The 22,217-nt window shown below is 37.9% G+C and overlaps 1 protein-coding gene across 4 annotated transcripts in view; it reads right to left on the reverse strand.

The window, feature by feature from the left end:
* Positions 1-11,953, reverse strand: part of LOC124721188 (GTPase-activating protein and VPS9 domain-containing protein 1) — a 362,758-nt gene extending 350,805 nt beyond the window's left edge. For 2 of the 4 annotated variants that reach the window (XM_047246031.1, XM_047246029.1), the window contains exon 1: positions 11,692-11,952. In XM_047246031.1, coding sequence (XP_047101987.1) covers positions 11,692-11,702 — 11 coding nt within the window. In that variant the 5' untranslated portion in view covers positions 11,703-11,952. Of the gene's footprint in view, positions 1-11,691 lie in introns of all 4 variants that reach the window. The other 2 variants (XM_047246032.1, XM_047246030.1) reach the window with 2 other exon arrangements.
* Between the last annotated feature and the right edge of the window lie 10,264 nt (positions 11,954-22,217).

Consider the following 22,217-nt stretch of genomic DNA (forward strand, 5'->3'; position numbering starts at 1 on the left):
GAATCATCCAGGGAGGTGTTAGCAGTATCAACAGTTATCAAGAACATTGTCCTGTTGCACATCACACTGCACACTGTTGTTTTCAACTGCAAAATGCATGTAAATGAATGCCTCATTGAAAGGGGTGGTTCCATTAATGCCCTTTATGCCACCTCCTGAGGCCTTTTAACGTCAATTCAGGGTGGCAGTGTGACTGAAATGTTTTTCTCAACCATACATAAGAGAACCATGTGATTTCAATGCTGCACATAGCAGTTCAGGCCTCCACGGCAGTGGTGTCAAGAGAAAGGGTGGGATGATGTTGGGGGAGGGCGGGCGACGAGCTTCCCATCGTGTGACACGTCCATGGTGGCATTGGGAAGAATTGTGGCAAAATTTGGTACTAATGTGACCTCATTAGCACACCTTACATCTCACATGAACTTCTGAGCTCTGGCCCCCTTGCTGTTAGAGGTGTAACTGAGCCCGAGAGTGACATCACAGGGCACCAGTACAGAGGAAGGTTGTAGGCACTTTTGAAATTAAAGTTCACACTTACGCATCACAATGGGCAGAAAATGATGGGGTGTCAAAAAAGTAACTCCCCTTTTGCACAGCGTAATTTACTGTTCAACTATATATATACATATATTTGTGATATCAGTTATAGTAAATGTTCCATGCTTATAATCAATTCAAAGGCTTTTTTTGCCACAGCACTCAAATTAACTAAGTTAGTGTTTGAAATGCTTCTCTGCAAAAATGATAAATTATGTTATCATTGTATTTAATGAGCAATGTATTTTAATAGTGTGACCATGTGTGCCACAATAACGTAGAAAATCACTAAACCTGTCTTGAACAGAGCTTGGTGTCTGAATTTGATCATTTTGAGCTACGAATGATATCTTTGTCAGATAAACAGATAAAATGTGTATGATGAACTTTCTACTCTAGAATATCAATACAGTCTCCACACTCATCCTCAGAGACTAATGTGACCAACTAAATATAATGAAACCGAGATGGCAACAGTTTGGTTGGGAGTTGCCATGAAGGGACCTACATTTTGTACATAATCCAGGGCACCTATAGATGTTAATAGTGGCATACTATGTAAATGAACGATTAAACTTTCCATGTAATAGAACCTGAAATTGCCTTTTAAACTAACAAATGTACACAATGAAATACATTACTATCATGTAAATTTCAATTCTCACAAAATACATAATCAAAAATAGCCTACTTGTAGTGTCGGGACAATGTAGCCATGTGTGTTTTTGGGTCATTTTGTTAGTCTGTTTGCTCTAAACAAGAATATTGACTGAAAGTTTGCCTGATTTCAATATTTTCTTATGTACTTGTTGACTGACCTCTACCTCAACTATACGGCAAGTACCGGGTGGTTATAATTAAATTTTCCCTAGTTATCACGTTACAACACAGAACCTAATTACCGTACGAGTACCAAACTTGGTAGCATTAATGTCCAGAGTATGGGATGCATGATTTCCATGAGTCACAGCGCCACTGTCCAGTTCCAACTATGGTAGCCAGGTGCCGTGATCAGTCATTGTGATTCATAGTCTCACACAACTGGCCAGTCGCAGTGCACATGTTGATGTGTCAACATGAGCTTGGACAAAAGGAGCTGGGCATTATTGGCGAAGCTCTATTATCACAGCAACAATAATGTTACAGCTGCACTTCGAGAATATCGCCGGCTGAAAGTATTACAGAAGGGTCTTCTTTCTCCACTGTGTGGAGCATGATTAAGTTAGTTCGAATCAACTGGAGAACTGGACGTTGCTCCAGGCTGAGACCAACAACCGGTTGCACCACAGGTGGTTGATTAAATCACTTGCTACGGCAGGCAATGCTGCACATAATTCGCGATCATCAGGCAGTGTGCATGCTGTACCACGACAGTTGAACATCCCCTGGTCCACTGTATAGAAGGCGCTTCAAAACCATTGTCAAATGGTATCCATACAAGATCCTTATCGTACAGCACCTTGCACCCCAGGATGTACAACAACATGTTGACTTCGCTCTCTACTTTCTTGCAAGGACTGAAGTTCACAAGGACCTGGACCACCCTATGGGGATCTTTACCTCAAGTCACTGTGCATTAAGCTCCTCTGTATAGCAAACGTGCCACCATATGGTGTGGCTGCACGGTTACGTTCATCATTAGCCCATTCTTTATTGGACAGGTTGGCGCTCAAGGGCCAAAGACGTGAAGTGTGACCAGCCAGCGTTACTGCGATATGCTTTGCTAGAACGTCATATCGGCCCTACAGGAGAGAGATGCATTGAACTCAACCATTTTCATGCAAGATGGGGGCCCATCGCATATCATTCGCGAGGTTCACCTGCTTCTCTGAAACACATGTGGAGATGATCAAATTATCAGATGATCGTTTCCAAATGCGTAGCCGACACAATCACCTGCTCTCACTCCCTGTGATTTCCGGTTGTAGGGCTACCTGAATGACAGGGTTTATCAGGGGAATATTCACACATGTGCTGATCTGAAGTGCAGCATATCAAGAGAGGTAGCCAGTATACCTACAGACATGCTTCATTCTGCCATGTAGAATGCAATCCTGCGCTTTCAGGCTCTTCTAGACACTAATGGGTGCCATATTGAGCCCCCTCCCCCCTGAAAAAAAAACAATAATGGTACCGATACAAAATAGTATATGTACTACAGCAGCACACTGAAAGTGTTTCAATTGAATTGATTCTGCATTATTTCTCTTCCCAATGCCCATGACATTATGCTATGAATTTTGGTACTCTTACAGTAACTAGTTTCCATGTTATAAGATGTTAAATAGGGAAAAGTTTAACTATAACCACCCGGCAGTTTACATTATTTCTTCTGTTTACAAAAAACAGAAGGTCAACAATGGCTGATAGTGTTGTGACTTGGCAAGACAGCCAAGTCACTATGAGAGGAAGCCGAAAGGCACGCGAGGTCTGGAACAGGACAATGTCTTGAGAATTGCAATAAAGTACGAAAATCTTGTAATACTTAACTTTAATCCATTATTGGAGAATATCGCTCTTGATGATACAAAAGTATATATATAAACTGGTAATGGCGCCTAGTTAGGTCGTAGCAAATGACGTAGCTGAAGGCTATGCTAACTATCGTCTCAGCAAATGAGAGCATATTTGTCAGTGTAGCATCGCTATCAAAGTCGGCTGTACAACTGGGGCGAGTGCTAGTAAGTCTCTCTAGACCGGCCGTGTGGCGGCGCTCGGTCTGCAATCACTGACAGTGGCGACACGCGGGTCCGACGTATACTACCAGACCGCGGCTGATTTAAAGGCTACCATCTAGCAAGTGTGGTGTCTGGCGGTGACATCACAGATAGTATGTTAATGTATTGTTTGACTACAAATATTGGTGGATACAGATAGACAGTATAGATCCAAAATAATTCAACCTTTTTTTTTTTTTTTAATTGCGATTAATATCACTGGCACCATGTGGAAAATTAAAAGTTTGTGTGGCTAATGCATAGCTTGCTTACTCACACAGGTCAGAAGGCATCAGAGAAATTAACAATTTCACAATTTTTCAGATACTTTACATAGCATTCATGTATTCAGTGAGTTCAACTCATTTCTGCAACTCTGCTGTCACATATATAGTTTACAAGCTTGTGAAATTTTGTAAGAAAATTTTATGATGTTAATTATTACTTATTACTTGTCAAATATAGAGCTATGCTGCAGTTTACTGGCCATTTCAGGGCTTCTCTGTTGTTTCCTTTTAATAAAATCATCATATCATTGGACTATTTGCAAGTTTTGTCAGGGAAACTTTAACAGTTTTATACTCAGTCGATAACAATTCATTAACATGCATAGTATGTCTATTAGGCTAGTTGATTGTTGGTGCACTTTGTATGGTCAGTGCTCCAGGTCACTCTGTCCACAAAGACATTTGTGTTTTTATTAATACATGTTTGTCACTGTTATGAGTGCCTTTTATATATTTATGTCATACTTAATCCAAACTTCATGTACTATTTATTCTGATAGATCAGAATATTATGACCATCCGTCTCTCATTAGTTTTTAGACCATTTTGGTGTAATAAGCAGCTGGCATTTACCATTTGTCGTGAAAAACATTCTTTACATCTTTGGTGCACTGACTGAGGTACAACACATCATAAACATCACACAGTTTTGTAGAATACGAAAATATAGATTATTAATTCTAAACCAGTGCTTGAAGTCTTGCCAAATGTGTGTGATAGTGTTTATACTTGGAGGGCAGATTTTAAACAAAAATTTTTCCTCTTGTTCATATTCCACTTCAGTCCTCCACTTTGAACATAACATTATTCAGCACAGCAACTGACAGTGTCATAGGGAGAATGAAAGGCATTAAACACACTTTTAGTGCAGTCATCTCTACAAAAGTACAAAAAAATCAATGAATAAATGCAGTTTTCAATGTTCTACTAACACTGGAGACTGCTACAAGTTGGGGACATGAGACGTTTGCACATGTGATTACGAAATGCAAGATACAGTCCCACATACACTCAACCTCTATGAAATTAGGTGACATGGTTGACCAAAGATGGAATTTTTATCAAATTTAGTTGTAAATTAAAATTACAAGAAAATATTTAGTTTTGTAAATGGCCAGCATGTGTCCACAGTTTCACAGAGAATATGGATCTTATTCTTGAGCCTACTGACATATTTCACATCGTGGCAAGTTTTCACAAATATAGTCCACAGAACATGCAAAACAACTGAACTAACCCACAACTTATTGCAGGGTCTTACTTGGTACACTCTGTGTTTATTGCATAATGGTACCCTATACATTCCAAAAAAATGACAGCAAAAGGGGGCACAGAATCTCAGTGACACGTATACTTTAAATCTCCGATCTCATTTCTTCTAATGACGCAGGAACTTCTGAGGGTGTGAACTCACCAAGACAATAAACAGTAGTGAAGCATAAAGATTATGAGACTTAACATCTACATACAAATCATGGACATAATTTAAAACAGATTAAAAGTCATATAAATTGCTTTCTATTACTGCAACCCACATGTTAACAGTATACCTAGTCTAAGGTAATTTCAAGGAGCTGGCACACACATTTACGTTGAAATCAGTTGCTTTCTTTATAAACTATGAAGTACCCATTCAGATGTCAGCACTTCAGAGCAATGATCTATGGTGTCACTCACACTGCAGAAGGTACTGCCTGCGTGATTCATCTAGAGAGAATTTACATCAGTGTTTATACTTCAGTGCAATCTATACTTTTAACCTCCACTTCAAAATTCTACAGGATGTTCAGTCCGAAGTTTTACACATAATCTTCACAATTTATTTTTGTTTCTTTCTTTCAGCTGTCTGGCCTGGATCTTACTGATGTTATACTTCTCTCATTCCAATATTTTAATGGGAGAGGTGTTTTAGTACTAAAAGTAACTTAATGTTAATAGCAAATTATGAAGTTCTGTGATCATTTATTTATATTAATAGTTAGCTACTTGCATGTTTCATGAGCAGTTCTCAGCACTCAGATTTTCCTGATAGTTTATGAAATGCCCCAATTCAATTTTGCACTTTCTCAATTGTCCGCATTGACATCCGGTGGTTTCTTTCATCCCAAATGTACCTTCATTGGACACTACACTGTTCCAGACTATTTTTGACTATTCTACCAAGTTGATGCATTCATAAGATTTTAAACTGAAGCCTTCCTCCTTCATCAATGCACACTTCATAACATTATAAAACAACAAACACAGGCATTTGGTTATGTTATGAACATACTATGATGTCAGTAACATAAAGTCAAAGGAGCTGACAACCATAAATTTTGAACTTGTTTTATACAAGTAAATATTAGTCTAGGTTCACTTTTCAAGTGACTGTCTGGCTGTTAAGTCAGCCATGTCTCTCAAATGTGTTGTGTGCACTACACATCAGAGGCTGTGACCCATCTAGCTGACTGAATGTGGGAAGTAGACATTTTTTTCAGATTATAATAGAGTCACTGAAACAAGATCCCTTACATGAGCAATTGGATTATTGCGGCTGCTTAGTGTGTCTGTCTCAATCAATCTGTCATAGCTCTCTAGATAACTACTGTTTTCAACTGCAGCTGTTTGTGCTTCACATATGAAAGTTGGGAACACATCTGCCAGCTATCAGGGATCGTCTTTTGCCAATTCTACTATAGGAGACATTCCAACCAGTCCAAATAACGATAGCTGTAGGAGACCCAGAAGTGTAAGTGTAAGATCCAAAGAAACGTCTCCATACTTGATCTAATACCTACAAATAGATCTGAACACTCTGAGGATGTCCACAGAGCAGCTGGTATCAGTGAGCATGAGACAGCTGTAACAAGAGCGATTACCAAAGTACAAAATCCAATTAAAACAAGTAGAAGGATTTATATTTTCAGACTAGACAGAGAGTCAGTAGTGTCGTATCCCAGTAAGGAACCTGAAACATTTAACTCTGGAGAGGCACGTGTAGACCAACTATGGCTCAGTTTTAGAATAGTTGACCATGCACTCAATAGATGTGTACCTAGAAGAAAAGTTCTTGACTGAAAGAGCCACCACGGTACAAAGTCACTGTAAAGGAACTGATAAAGAAACAGAGACTACTGCATAGTACGTGTAAGACAAAGCACAGGGCTTGCGATAGGGAGAATCTGAATCAAATGCAATTGTCAGTCAAGAGAGCAATGTATGAAGCCTTCAACAACTACCACAGCAAAATATCACTGAAGGTTCTCTCACAAAAACCAAATAAATTCTGGTCATATGTAAAGACTGTTGGTCATACCGAAGTTAGGGCCATGGTACTTGTGGAAGAGACAGGAATGAAACAGAGTAGCAAAGCAAAAGGATAAATACTGAAATTTTGCTTCTAAAATGTTCCTTTACAAATGATAATCCAGGCATATTGCCCCACTTTATTTATTTATTTAGTTATTTTTTTTTATCACTGCAAAGATGACTGATATAGATATTAGTTTCAGTGTTGTTGTGGAACCGGTGAAATCATTAAAATTGAACAGTGTTACAGCACCCAATGTAATCCTTATCAGATTCTATACTGAATTTGTGGCTGAGTTAGACCCTTTTAATTATAATCAACTGTCAATTCCTTGATCAAAACACAGTGCCCACCAATGGAAGACAGCACAGGTCACACCCATCCACAACAAGGGTATCAGAAGTGATCCATAAAATTACTGTCCAGTAACTTTGACATTATCTGTTGTGAAATCTCTGAGCATGTTCTCAGCTTAAATATAATGACCCCCTCCATAACAACCAGCATGGATTCTAAAAAACGTTGATCACATGAAAATCAACCTGCAATTTCCTCACGACATCCTGAAAGCCATGGATCACGGAAGATCAAGTACATGCAGTATTTCTCAATTGCCAAAAAGCATTTAACTCAGTATTGCTTCTATGCTGATTGTACCCCAGGGAAGTGTATTGGGATCCTTGGTGTGTGTGTGTAGCATATAAATGACTTGCAGACATTAGCACTACCCCACACTTTTCACAGATGACATGAAACTGCCTGAAAAAAGCTGCACAAATACATAAAGGAAAATGCAATCAGTCTACAAAGGAAACTACTTACAAATCACTCATGCAACAGTATTAACAGTGTAACACTTCACACAGTCACTTTGTTTAAATATGTAGGCATTATGTTACAAAGCGATATGAAATGGAACGAGCATGTGAGAACTGTGGTACAGAAGGCGAATGGTTGACTTCAGTATACTCGGAGAATTTTAGGGAAGTGTGGTATATCTGTAAATGAGACCACATATAGGATGCTGGTGCACTCTATTCTTGTGTACTGCTCAAGTGTTTGGGATCCGTACCAGTACAGGTTGAAGGACGACACTGAAGCAATTCAGAGGTGGACTCCTAGATTTGTTACCAGTAGGTTCAAACAATACTGAAGTGTTACGAAGATGCTTCGGAAACTCAAATGGGTATCACAGGAGGGAAGATGATTTTCTTTTCAAGGAACACTACTGAGAAAATTTAGAGAACCAGCATCTGGAGCTGACTGCTGAATGATTGCCGCCAACATGCATTGCGTGTAAGGACCATGAAGGTTCTCGTATAGAGGCATACAGGCATATTTTCCTCTCCTCGCTCTATTTGCAAGTGGATCAGGAAAGAAAATGACTAGTAGCATGATACAGGGTACACACTATCAAGCACCGTACAGTGTCTTGTGGAGTATCTACGTAGGCATAGAAGAAGATGCAACCAATCCTAGAATCCTGCTGAACTACGTGCAAAAAGGACTAAAAGGGGACCAATCTATCAATGAGAACTTTTAACATTGCAGTGTGTCAGCAATCATGAATAATTTAATGATCATAAAGAATCCACCTCGATTGCAAATTGAAACCGAATGTTTACCTATGTTTTGGCGCGGATAACCACGCCTTCTTCAGAACACACTAAAACTACAAACTGCCTAAAGAGGCATGATCCAACATTAATTACAGCTATTGACATGGTACACACATACCGTTTATTTTACATTTTATGCGAGTCTTTTGCCCTTTTGGGTATTCTGTATTAATGTTGGACCATGCCTCTTTAGGCAATTTGTAGTTTTAGTGTGTTTTGAAGAAGGTGTGGTTATCCACGCCGAAACCTAGGTAAATATCAAGTTTCAATTTGCAATCGAGGCGGATTCTTTATAATCATTCAATCTATCAATCCTGTAGGGATTGTGAGGATAAGATTAAATTATTTACAGTGAACTCAGAGGCATCTGAACAGTTATTTTTCCTGCACCCTGACAGTGAGTGCAATGGGAAGAAACTCTAAACCTGGTACAATGGGTTGTAACCTCTGCCATTCACTTCACAGTGGTTTGCAGAGTAGATGCATTATAGTGACCTGAGTCCCTAGAAGACTGCAGTAGCTAACTCACATTTTGTCATTTTTGTTGTGAACCGTTATATAAAATGGTTGGCATTAATTTACAAATTATGGGCTAATACACCTTATCTCTGCCTAAAAAATAAACTTTATGCCACAAATAACAGCTGTACAGGTTCAAAGATAAAGAGTGAAAGCACTAACAAATGATTATGTTTACTTTAGTATTTACTGTAAAGTTTAACATGCTATGAAGATCAAAAACACTTATTTTGTACAAACTACACACTTCTTTACTTTGTTTCACAAAACTATTTTTGTACGACCGCGGTTTCGAGTTTTAAGCCCATTTTCTGATGCCCAAATAGAAAATGGGCTTACAAGTGGAACCTATGTTTTATGAAAACTTTGTGACCTAGAACCCAGTTGTACAAAAATAAAGTACAATGCAAAAACATCTTTCATTTATTTGCACAATATTCACTGTGACACCATGAACCCACAGTTGCATCAGTTAAAATGGAACATCTATACTCACTAATTTTGTTGAAGAGAAGTACCAGAAGTAAGCAAAATATCTACTGACTGCCCACTTGCAACCAAGCACCCATACATAAAATTTAATCAACAGCTTTTAACAGACTTACAAGTGACACGTTCCATATCATTCAGTGACCATATGAATTAGTACTTGTCACATACATAACACAAAAATAGATATCTGTTCTGCTTGTAGCTATTACATGTTCTTTCACCTGAATTATTTAACTAAAATTGTGAAAGTAAATTAAAAATTAGACTTTTAACATCTTTTCAATACATTATATTGGTTAGCCTGAACTGATAACTTTCCCACAATAGAAAAATCACATTCTGATTCTTTGCTTCTATAGCTCTCCATGGGCTCAGTAAAATGAATGAAACCATGTGAAAAATTCTTCATTATAATCATTCAGCTGTATTTCTGAAAAAAAAGTAAAACTTTGCTACAACAATAACTCAAGGACATTTATTTTCCTTGTAAAAGCTACTTCTTAATCCAGCCTTCAGCAGTGTATTCCAGGCAAAATACAAATATCTAGAAATTTTACACTGCTGAAGAATTTCAAATGTAAACAATGCAGAAAAGAGATGTACAGTAAGTTTTAATTAAATTTAGCAGAGGTGTAGACTGTCATAATGTAAGATGATGCACTGTATTTCCACCTCGACCAACAGCACTTTTAACAATGGCCAAAACACTTGTTCATCATTTTATGGTATAAAGTCTGTAACCCAGAAGGATTTTAGGGACAAAAGACGCACCAGTCACCTGCTATGTTAAGATGTTTTGTAGCAGCAGATATTAAATTATTCTTTACTTCCATCCAGGAACTAAACTGCTCTAGTAGCTGTTTGTGCAATTTAACTAGGTATATGTTAATAAGCTCTTAATACGACAGTGGACAGTTTCTATCTAGTCTCTTTCTAAAAGGGTAGAAGCTCACATTTACTTTCAATTCCAGATTTATTTATTTAATCCATTCTTGTGTTTTATATAAGGCATTTTATTTATGTTTTACACGAGCTCATTGTACTATGTCTCTGCAGGAACTGTCAGAAAACTGCATGAAAAACTTACACATTTTCATACTTGTCTAATAACTTACTAAATGTGTAATACAATGGTTGATTACTTTAATATTACTACCACGTACAATATCTCAGTAGTGAGATTACACACACTGGTCTATGTTAGTTTTACAGCAGGATACCCGAAAGTTTAAATTGAAGACTATTCAGTCTCACTGACCATACACAAATCTTTTGTAGCCACAAAGACATATGTACAAACAATACCATTTTAGAACTGCATAAATGAGAACGTCAACTTTGGTAACAGTACACAAATTTGGTTATACCTCTAGCTTCACATAAATACTGCTGCAGAAAAAAAAGAAAACCTCTGATTAAAGATTGTGGAGCCGCTGATATTTCTGTATACAAAACTCTGCCTACAACGAATTATGTAGAGGATTTGCTTTCATTTTGTTACACAGACCTGTTGATACATGTAAGTTGTTTCTATGAATTGTTCCATAAACTTTCATCTTGTTGATGAGTGTATTCACGAAATTTCTGTGTATTGAAATGCTATTTTATGTGCAGAGGTATAATAGTGTTACTCTTTTGCTCTGCGTGTTTACAAAAATTTAACAGCAACCGACTATGAATTCATAATACATCCATCGTTGACACGTAATAACTAACATGCAAACCTATATGACAGGGCATTCTGATCTGATGAGGGCGGTTCTTCTTTCCCTACAAATGAAACTTCAAATGATCCGACAGAAACATCGCATTCGATTTGTTTATATTTCAAATCCTGTGTTAGATAATTAAACAGAACAAAACAGTTACCAATACAAAACAGTCATAAAAGATTTTTTTCCACATTCTGGCAATGATATATGGAAGTAACGGGAAAACAATGTGGTAAATGCATATAAATTAACGTGGAACACTGAGTTAACGCGTCTTTTGTTACAATTCATAACCACACATTTCTGTCATCACATCGTAACCTTCGGAAAATCGCCTGTTTTCGATCAGCTCAAGATATTTATACATAAGCTGTTCCTTAACCGACAGTGGCTTTAAACACAGAACAATTCGAATGTCACAAACATAACTGACAACGTTTCTAGAACTCTACTTCGCTGGTAAAAGAATTTGTCTAATATGAAAACAATACGACTCGGAGGCAACTCGATACTTACTCATACAGCATATAAATTGACGCTGGGTGTACTAGGCCACAGCACCTTCATAACACGATTCATAACACCGTCACTCAGACATTCACACAAACACGCAAATATTTACACAAAACCCGACCACTACAACGCAATGCAATGCGAACAACTTCTTTGATTCGCCATTTTGATTTCAGCAACTGTATTGAAAAGCGTTAGCAAACGACGTGCTCGGTAAACTGACGTATCGACACGCAGATCACATGTACTTTTAAATTCCAACAAATTCCTGGGGAGTTCTAGAGTTTCTATCAGTAGAAACTCTTCCGATGTTACCCAACAACTTAAAGAAGTGATTATCTATAAATTCAATAGTGGCGATGAGGGGATCTAAATCTCAAACTTCCGCTTCATTCGGGCTAAATTGCGGCAGATCAATGTTAATATTACTGTCCTCAAAAATTTAGAGCATATCGTATCTGTTAGTTTGTGACTCCTACCCAATTAAAATCTACCTGGTCGAAATACTCTTTTTTTCTTGTTAGCATATCCAAATAAGCATTTTACGGTAGCTGCTTTCCCTTTAGCGTACAGCATTAACGTACATAGTTTCCTTGAACTCTCCGATTTGTTCTGAATGAGAAATTAAGATAGTTTCATGGCAATCCACATCGTTAATTCTTAGACGTGCTTCACAGGGTTGACGTATATCAGGATTGACGGACATCGAAAAAGTTCAGAGAAAGGCAGCTCGTTTTGCATTACCGGGAAACAGGGGAGAGTGTGTCACTGATATGATACCCAAAGTGTGGTGGAAATAATAGAAACAAAGGCGATTTTCGTTGAGGTGAGAGCTTTTCACGATATTTCAGTCCCCAATTATCTTCACCGAATCCGAAAATATTTTATTGACACCCAACTGCATAGGAAGGAATGATCATTGTAATAAAACAGTAGAAAGCAGAGCTCGGATGAAAATATTTAAGTGTTGGTTTCTCCCGTGCGCTGCTAGACAGTAGAAAGAATGTGCATGAACCCTCTGCCTGGCACCTGAGTGTGAATTGCAGACAGTCATATAGATGTAATGTAGATTTATGCTCACCTAAAATGATTTCGATATTGTGTATGTTTTTTTTAGTTCTTCCTGAAACATAAACAAAGTTTTTAAAAAAGAAAAAAGCGGGAGAGAAAGTACCCTTAGTTTAGATCACGCTCCATCTAAATTTAGCTACAGACGGGTGCAAAATATTTCCCTCCGATTAGAGGGAGTGTTTTTAACAGATGAAGCTACTAAAGTATCGTGCCAGTACTTCTGATCAACTTTGTTTTAATAGGTAAGTAATGTGTGATCAGTGGTATGGTACTGTGAAAATTGTATCTTCCTTACTCTTCCCGCAACATATATGGATTTGGAATGAGACACAGAGCGCAGCACAATGTTCCAAAGATAGTAGTGCGCACTAATATAAAATTAATGTGAAGCATATGCAAGATAGCAAAAAACTGGCATATATGTCTCTGCCGTTCTACTGTCGAACAGCGCGCGGGAGAAACGAACACCTAAATCTTTCCATGCGAGCTCTGCCTTCTCTTATTTCATTACGATGATAATCATTCCTATGTAGGTTTCTAACAGGGTCGAACTGTAACTTTTCATGGCTACTTACAAGTCGCCATCAGTCTTCCAAAATTATATAAACACTCCAGTCCCCCAGATCTAGCCCCCTCCCCCCCCCCTTACTCTCGTAAATTTTACGTAGTTGAGTCTATTTCAGATACTAAAGTGTGTTTCCAACCTAAAAAAAACAGCTCGGGATTTTTTTACGATCTAACGGCAGTTGGACAGAATTTTGCACAATATTCCTCAGGAGGACATCCAACAACTCTGTCAATAAATGCCAAGCCGAATAGCTTTTGTCATAAGGGCTAGAGGTGCCCAACACGTTACTGACCTGCTCAGTTTGCGAAGCTCTCTCCCTTGAATTAATCATCCAAATTTTCTGAAGTTGTTATCATTTGTTTGTCTGCACAAGTACACATCTACCGGTATCCGTTCCATTCGGATAATTCCCTTGTGGTATGTTGTTTTTTTCTCTCAGAGTGTCTTAAAAATGCAATGATCTCCTCAAAGAAATAACTCGTCAAAAAGTAACAGATAAATTTGTAGAGTACTTCATATCACCAGACCACCATTACATTGAACCATGGACCTTGCACGCATCGACGTGACAGCTGTACCATCGGCGCAACCACAACGTAGGGAGGGGGAGGTTGAGGTGGGGGTATCTGTGAAGAGGCCAGACAAACATATGGTTTCTGAATAGGGGCAGCTGTCTGTATAGTAGTTTTAAAGACAACAATCTTCGTGATTGACTGATCCTACCTTGTATGGGCGTCTGCAGAATTTTTTCTGGGAGAGGGGGGGGGGGAGGAGACTCTAAAAGTGCTATTTTTTAAAATAAAGATTTGAACAGTTTCGAGGTGTGTCATGTTACAAGAACTAAACTCTATAGGTGCTACAATTGACTTAATGAGAGGCTTAGCAGGATCACAGGAAATAAATTCTAGAAGTGTAAGAGAAAGATGCTGTAATGCAAAAAAAACTCTGTACTCCTGATTCCTGGGGTTGGAAGAGGAGGAGCAAGTATCCTCCATGGCCCCTCCCCTCCATGTGGTCGCCTATAGTGCCTTGTAGCATTAGCCAGTATGGCCTTGCTGTGTTTGTACTGGAAACTACAGCTCTTATTTTTCCTGAAGGTGAGCTGAGATACTATATGGTTACATGGTGATGGCAACCTCTGAGGTAAAACATTCTGGAGGTGAAACTGTCCCCCATTTGCAGTCAAGGTTGGGAATACTCAGAAGGATGTCAGCTCCAGGATGAACAAAACTGGCGTTCTATGGGAAACAGTTTGGAAGGTTAGATACATTAGTTGCATAGATAGGAAAGAGAATTTAAAAAGTGTCAGGAAGAGTAATACTTCTGGTCAGGGGAGTACAGGGTTATAAATACTAAATCAAATAGGGATAATGTAGGAGTAGGTCTAATAATGAATAAGAAAATAGGAATGTGGGTTGGCTACCTTGAACAACATAGTGAATACATTATTGTTGCCATGATAGGTATGGATCCAACTCCCACCACAGCAGTAGTTTTCTTTGGCAACTAACACCGCAAATTATGAAAAGTTGATAGAACATGTGATGATATAAAATTCATTATTCAGATACTTAAGAGAGCCGAAAATTTAATTGTGATAGATGATCAACATTCAATTGCAGGAAATGGAAGAGAGAGAGAGAGAGAGAGAGAGAGAGAGAGAGAGAGAGAGAGAGAGAGAGAAAAGTAGCAGGAGTACGTGGGCTAAGGGAAAAGAATGAAAGAGGAAACATACCTGGCAGAATTTAGCACAGTGCATATGATTGAAGGATTATGTAAAAATTTTGTAGTCATGGAAGAGAGTTGGAGACACTGTAAGGTTTTCAGATTGCTTAGATGATGGTAAGACAGAGCTTTCGAATCCAAATTTTAAACTGTAAGACATTTCCAGGTGCAGATTTACACTCTGGCCATAATTTATTGGTTATGAACTACACATTAAAACTGAAGAAACTTCAGAAAGGTAGGAAATTAAGATGAGGCTCGAATGAATTGGAAGGAACAACAGTTGTTGAGAGTGTGACATTGAGCGTTAGCCAATGATTGTCTGAAATAGGTGAAAGGAATACAAAAGAAGATGAAGTGGTAGCTTTGAGAGACAGCAGAGGATCAAACAGGGAAAAAAGGTAAGATCTAACAGAAATCACTGAATAGCAATGAGATATTGAATTCAACTGACGAAATGACAAAATATATAAAAGCAATAAAAGAAGAAGGTGAAAAGGAATATATATAAAGAATTAGATTGATAGAAAATGTAAAATGGCTAAGCAGGAAGGGCTGTAGGATAAATGGAATGCAAGGCTGTATAAGTGTCCATAACTAGAGGAACGATAGATGTCGTCTTCTGAAAAATTAAAGAGACCCTTGAAGAAAAGAGAATTAGTTGTATGAGTGTGAAGATCTCAGATGGCAAGTCAGTACTAAGCAAAAAAGGGAAGGGTAGTAAGAATATATAAAGGGGCCCTACAAGGGTAATGAACTCGAAGACAACATTATGGAAAGGGAAGAGGAAGCAGAGGAAGATGAAACAGGAGTTATGATACTACGAGAATAATTTTACAGAGCACTGAAAGACCTAAGTGGAAACAAGATCCATGGAGTAAACGACGTTCCCTCAGAGGTATTGAGACATGTGGGAGAGTGAGTCATGAGAAATCTACTAAACTTTGTGTGCATGACATATGAATCAGAAATGTATATACCTGTGTGGTGTCTGTACTGTCGAACCTGTCCAACAGAACAGACATCATTTCTGATGATGTGGCTGGTAAAATTGTGTAAACATGAAATGTAAGAAGGGGAAGAAAAGGGAAAGGATGGGTAGGAAATCATAATGGGTAACCACACAGGGCATTACAGTAATGCAATGGCCAAAGTTGAAAATTTGTATAAGACCAGGACTTGAACTTGGATTTACCACTTCTTATGTCAGTAGCCTTAACCACTTCTTCCGTCCTGACACGGTCTTACTGACGCAAATTTCCAACTTATTGCACACTACACTTCAGTATCCCTCATCCATTAAACTCTCTCCTCACAAATTCTGATTCCCGTAGGAGTCCAGACGATATTTGTGCATTTGCCTGAAACAAACTCCGAAGAGCGATTACCCTATTTTTCAGAAATGTATGTATCTGAGTGGTTTCTGTTCTGTTGCACATACAATATATGTACAGTCACACTGAAACAACCGTCCAACAGAACAGACAATATTCAGATACACACATTTCTGAAAAAGAGAGTAACAGCTCCTCGATATTTGTTCATTGCAACTGTACAAAAATCATCTGAACCCACACAAGAATCGAATTTATGGGTAGATATTTTAATGAATGAGAGATAGTGTATTGCAGCATGCACTAAGTTGGAAATTTGAGTCAGTCAGGGACCACGTCCGGATAGCCAGAGTGGTTGGGCCATGTCCTACGTGAGCGACAGAAGCGAGCGACAGCGCGCGACAGCTTCAGCCGATAAAACACAACTGCAGGTGTAGTTATGGAAGTGTCCTATGTGAGCGACATCTGTGTCACTGCCTGTCTCCCGCAGCAACTGGCGACGTTTGAATTCAAACGTGTTTGAATCTTGTCGCTGCAGCACATGCGACACAGAGCAACAGCCACGTGTCTTCTTGGCAAAGCAGTGGAGCGGACGCGACGGCAGCTATGAATTACTTAACATCATATTTTAAGAAAACTATTTGGCGGAAAAAATTGATTCTTCCGCAACTTATAGCTTGATATTCTTAATGATAAAGGTTAGAATTTATTTTCGTTATTCGTCATAGTTACTGTGCTGCAAGAAATTTTTACTAACTTGCAGAGGTATATTCACATTGTGTAGACTTCCCGTATAGTTCATTTAAGGCCATACATTATTCCGTATCAAATATAACCAGTATACCTAAACTGTATTTAAAGTTGAGACCGGAATCATATCTCTTTTAATTCTTGAGATATTGGTTGTTATATCCGCGAAGCGTCACTCGCGGCACTTCCGAACCTTTCCTGCGCTTCGGGAGTCAAGTGGTCGTAAAAATCGTCGTATCACATAAAAGGTTCAAGATATCGAAGCGACGATCTTTAGAAATGACAGCACGCAGAAAGGACTATTTTTTTATATGATTAAAATTCGATACTTTTTGTAAACACGTGAGCGGAGCGAAAACAAGACTCCCTATGTCTTACACCATGAGGTTTTGTCCAAATTTTCATAGCTAAACAAAGGGAGAGAAACAGGTAAACGGGGTATCAAAGTGAACAGCATGAGGTCTAGTTTGGCATGAGAATATTTAACTGCTTGAAAGTAATCAGGATAATGAACGAAAACTTAATTAATAAGCTGAGGAAAAATTGAAATATTTCACGAAAAGGTACTGTAAATGAAGTGTCAAAAAATCATCTGTTCAAGACCTAGCTATTCTGCACATAAAAAGATACATTGGTGCGGTATTTAAATGCGAAAAGGCTTCTTTCAAATTACGTATGTTAGGAAGACAAACGATGAGTCAGTAAGGTCATGCTTTCTGAATAAATCTTGAAATTCAAAAATGGAAGAAATCAGTCAAATATTTTATGAAATGATTTGTGTAAAAGAAATAAGTAGATCAGAGAAACGTTCTACGTGCCTTTGAATGATGCTCGAAATCATGAACAGAAAATGAGGTGCACCAAACGTTTCCCTAATATTTTTTATTTCGTACTTTTAGACAAATAATTACGCAAAACGTTTGAGTTTCTTTTCAAAAATTTTGTAAGCTTTACTGTTACAGAACATCAAATATCTGCAAAATTTCGTGGTTGTTCATTCTAATCTATTAGGAATTCAACGTGTGTGATATACTGGGATAGGAGTGAAGATCAAGTTCTTTGGCAAGACCTTAAAAATATACTTAGCGATGTAATGTAAACAATATACATAAAACTTAGTATACAGAATCGTAACTGAGTCAGTAAAAATATACGACCAGTTGGGAATCATAACCAGGATCTTTTCCTCACCCATACTAATGCACTGTATATACTATCCCTACACCATACCTAACTATTATTCACTGGTCTCAATCTGTGTACTTAAGTTTCTATTTAGCCTAGTTAGTCATGTAATAGTCATTCCTCCGCATTTATTGGCTGTTAAAAGTTCTTGATCATATAAAAAAACATTCGTATTCAATTTATTGATGAGATAGTCGAATGCTCCTCTGCTCATTCATGTGCATTCGAAGAACTTGTCTGGTGATCTTTGTAGTTGACGATACTTATGAAATTTTCCATGGAGATTCCTCCCTTTGTAAATTTCACGCACAGCATTCCTTTTCGCTTTATTTTCTTAAGTAAACCTAATTCTGTAGCCTTACTCTCCAGCTACAGTATTCTACATGTTAAGGACGCCGTTTTATAGAAACAGCTGATTGGCTCTAAGCAGCCATCTTGTAGCGCGGCATGCTCGCTCGCATGCAGGACACCTAAGGTTTTCGCCCGGTGTTGCTGCTTGTCGCTGGAGTGTCTCAAATCCAGAAGTCGCTCACTGTTGCTCGGTTCTGTCGCTCATGTAGTGTCAGGTGACTGCTCATGAGAAGTGGTATGTCTGTGTTCGAATCCTGATCCAGCACGAATTTTCAATTTACGCCACTGAATACCACAATGCCCTCTGCGGCTAGCTGTCACAATCTACCACCCATCATTTTTTTAAATTTGGTATGCGTATTCCATAGATCCGTACATGCGAGTGATTCGCCTGGATGTGGAACATATCAATACAATTGTGCAAATACAATTAATGCTACAGAATAGTAATATAATACAATGATATAGATATTAATAAGTATCACTTTTTCTCATTTACAAGCTGTCATTTAACTAGTATAGCAATTCTCAATATAACGTTATAACTATAACATTAACACTATAACATTAACATAATATTGTATCGTCCATCTAATAACTAAGAGACTAAATACATCTATTATTAAGGGAGGGCATTACTTCTGGAAAAGAATTCATCTAACATACCTTTGAACAGTGTTTCATTTTCTCTTGTACATTTAATATAATTAGGCAATGCATTAAAAGTTTTTATAGCAGCATACTTTACTCCCTTCTGTACAAGTGTTAAATTTTTTAGTTCAACATGTAGATCATCTTTACCTCTAGTATTGTAGTTATGGTATGAACAATTTGTTTCATACTGAGCATAGTCTTTATTAACTACATTCATCAGAGAGTATATGGACTGACATGTTGTGGTCAGAATACCTAACTGTGTAAAAAGTTTTCTACATGAGGTTCGTGGAGGAAGCCCACACATGATTCTGACTGCTCTCTTCTGAGTAGTTAAGATTTTTTCAGGCTGGTGAATTACCCCAGAATATTATGCCGTAACACATTAATGAGTGAAAGTACCCAAAGTAAGCTGATTTTAAAATGTTGGTGTCCCCAAAATGAGTAATGATTCTCAGAGCAAAAGTTGCTGATGAAAGCCTTTTTAGAGTAAGGGACACATGCTGTTTCCAGGTGAGCCTACTGTCAATGTGAACCCCCAGGAATTTAGTGCTTTGCACCTGGTCTAGTTCCTGGTTGTCATGAGCAATTACTATATTTTCTAGAGTTTTATTTTTTGTGTGGAACTGTATAAAATATTTTTTTTTAATATTAACTGAAAGAGAATTAATTGAAAACCAAGCTGTAACTTCTCTGAGTATATCATTAACAACAGTCTCCAGATCAGCAGTAGACTTACCATCTACAACAATGCTTGTATCATCAGCAAACATTGTGAATTCCCAATTTTTACTAATGGACAGGGGTAAATCATTGACATATATTAAAAACAGCAAGGGTCCAAGGACAGATCCCTGGGGAACTCCATGCTGAATTTTGCCCCATTCAGAATCCACTAGATTAGAAGATCCTTTGTTGCAGCCATTTAGAACCACCTTTTGTTTCCTGTCTTCAAGATATGATTTTAGCCAGTTACCTATAGGCCCTTTGATTCCATAATGATAGGCCTTCTCCAAGAGTATCTTGTGGTTTACACAATCAAAGGTTTTGGAAATATCACAGAAGACACCAACTGGTGGCTTCTTACTATTAATAGACTCCAAGACATCATTTGTGAGTGAATATATGCCACACTCTGTGGAAACCCCTTTTTGAAAACCAAACTGTCTGTGGTTAATAATATTAAGTTCATCAAGATGTGCCACAATCCTGTTATACACTGCCTTTTCAAGAACCTTTAAAATGTTGTTAAGAGAGAGACAGGATGATAATTTTTGACATCTGTAGCATCGCCGGACTTGAAAAGAGGTCTCACAATGGCATATTTCATTCTCTCTGTAACAACTCCCTCATAAAGAGAAGTGTTGTAAATGTGAGCAAGTACTACACTTACATCATTACTGCAGGCTTTCAACAGTTTACTAGAGATGTTATCTATACCTGAAGATCCTTTACTTTTCAATGAGTGAATTATTTTTTTGTTTCATTAACAGTTATGGGTGTTACATTTATGTCATTAAAACATTGTGGGAGATTAAGTTTCAGAATATCTGCAGCTTCCCTTAGGTCACCACTGCAACCTATTTGAGAGGTGACACTTAGAGAGTGGTTGTTAAATGTGTCTGCTGTCTGTTTACTATAAGTTATTTCCAAATCATTAATTTTTAGGACAGCAGTTTTTTCATTGTCAGATGGTGCAGTACCTGTTTCCCTCTTTATTACATTCAAAATCGTTCTGATTTTATTGTTTGAACAGTTAATTTCAGATTGTATGCACATACTTTTAGATTTTTTAATGAATTTAGTTAAGATTTTGCAGTATGTCCTATAATATTTCATCTGTAGGGGATTATTGGATTGTCTGGATATTATATACAGTTCTCTTTTTCTCTGGCATGATATTTTTATGCCCTTGGTGAGCCATGGTTTTTTGCTGGATTGCCTGTTCTGTAGTCTACAAACCTTTTTTGGAAAGACATTTTCGAATATACCTGATAATTCATCAGTAAATAAACTATATTTTCTATTAACATCATTTGCAAGATAAACATACCTCCAGCCAGTCTCCCGAATGCATAATTTGAATTTTTGGATATTTTCCTCATTCATGTTTCTAATGGTTTTCCTCTGTGCAGTAGCTTTGTTCTGATTTGTATTAAAGTTGCCAATTGTGAGTATTTGCCCATCATGATCAGAGAGACCATTTATGACTTTTTCAACTTTGATGTGATTAGTTTTACTCATATCTACAAAGATATTATCTATCAGAGTGCTGGAAGTGGCAGTAGTTCTTCCTTCCTGTTCCTACATTCAATGTTTATATGTATGTTTATTCTGTTAGACATGTCTGACAAAATAGAAAACACCCAGATATACACATTTCTGAAAAGAGAGGGCACTGACTCCTCGACGTTTGTTTCAGTGCAAACGCACAAACATCATCTGAATAGCTACAGGGATCAGAATTTGCGAGCAGAGTTCAGTGGACGAGGGACACTGCATTGCAGCATGTGATATGTTCGAAATATGTGTCAGGCAAGGACTGTGTCAAGATGGCCAAAGTGGTTAGGGCAGCTGCTCATGAGTAGTAGTAAATCTGGGTTCAAATCCCACTCGCTGGCATGGTAGCTCAGCATGTTCGGTCAGAGAGTTATTCGCTCAATGATGAACTTGAAGAAGCGTCATGGGACGTCCGCCCCGAACAAATGAAATTAACGAAAACCAACAAAATGAGATCACAAAAAAAGTCCAGCACAAATTTTTAACTTTCGCCACTGCATTACCACAATGCCCTATGCAGCAAGTCATCAAGATTTCCCACCCATCCTTTCATTTGTTTCCCCTTCCCACATTTCGCGTTTTCATATATGAATCAGAGAAAATACCCTCAT

Source organism: Schistocerca piceifrons, chromosome X, assembly GCF_021461385.2.
Source record: "Schistocerca piceifrons isolate TAMUIC-IGC-003096 chromosome X, iqSchPice1.1, whole genome shotgun sequence".
In the NCBI taxonomy this organism is placed as follows: domain Eukaryota; kingdom Metazoa; phylum Arthropoda; class Insecta; order Orthoptera; family Acrididae; genus Schistocerca; species Schistocerca piceifrons.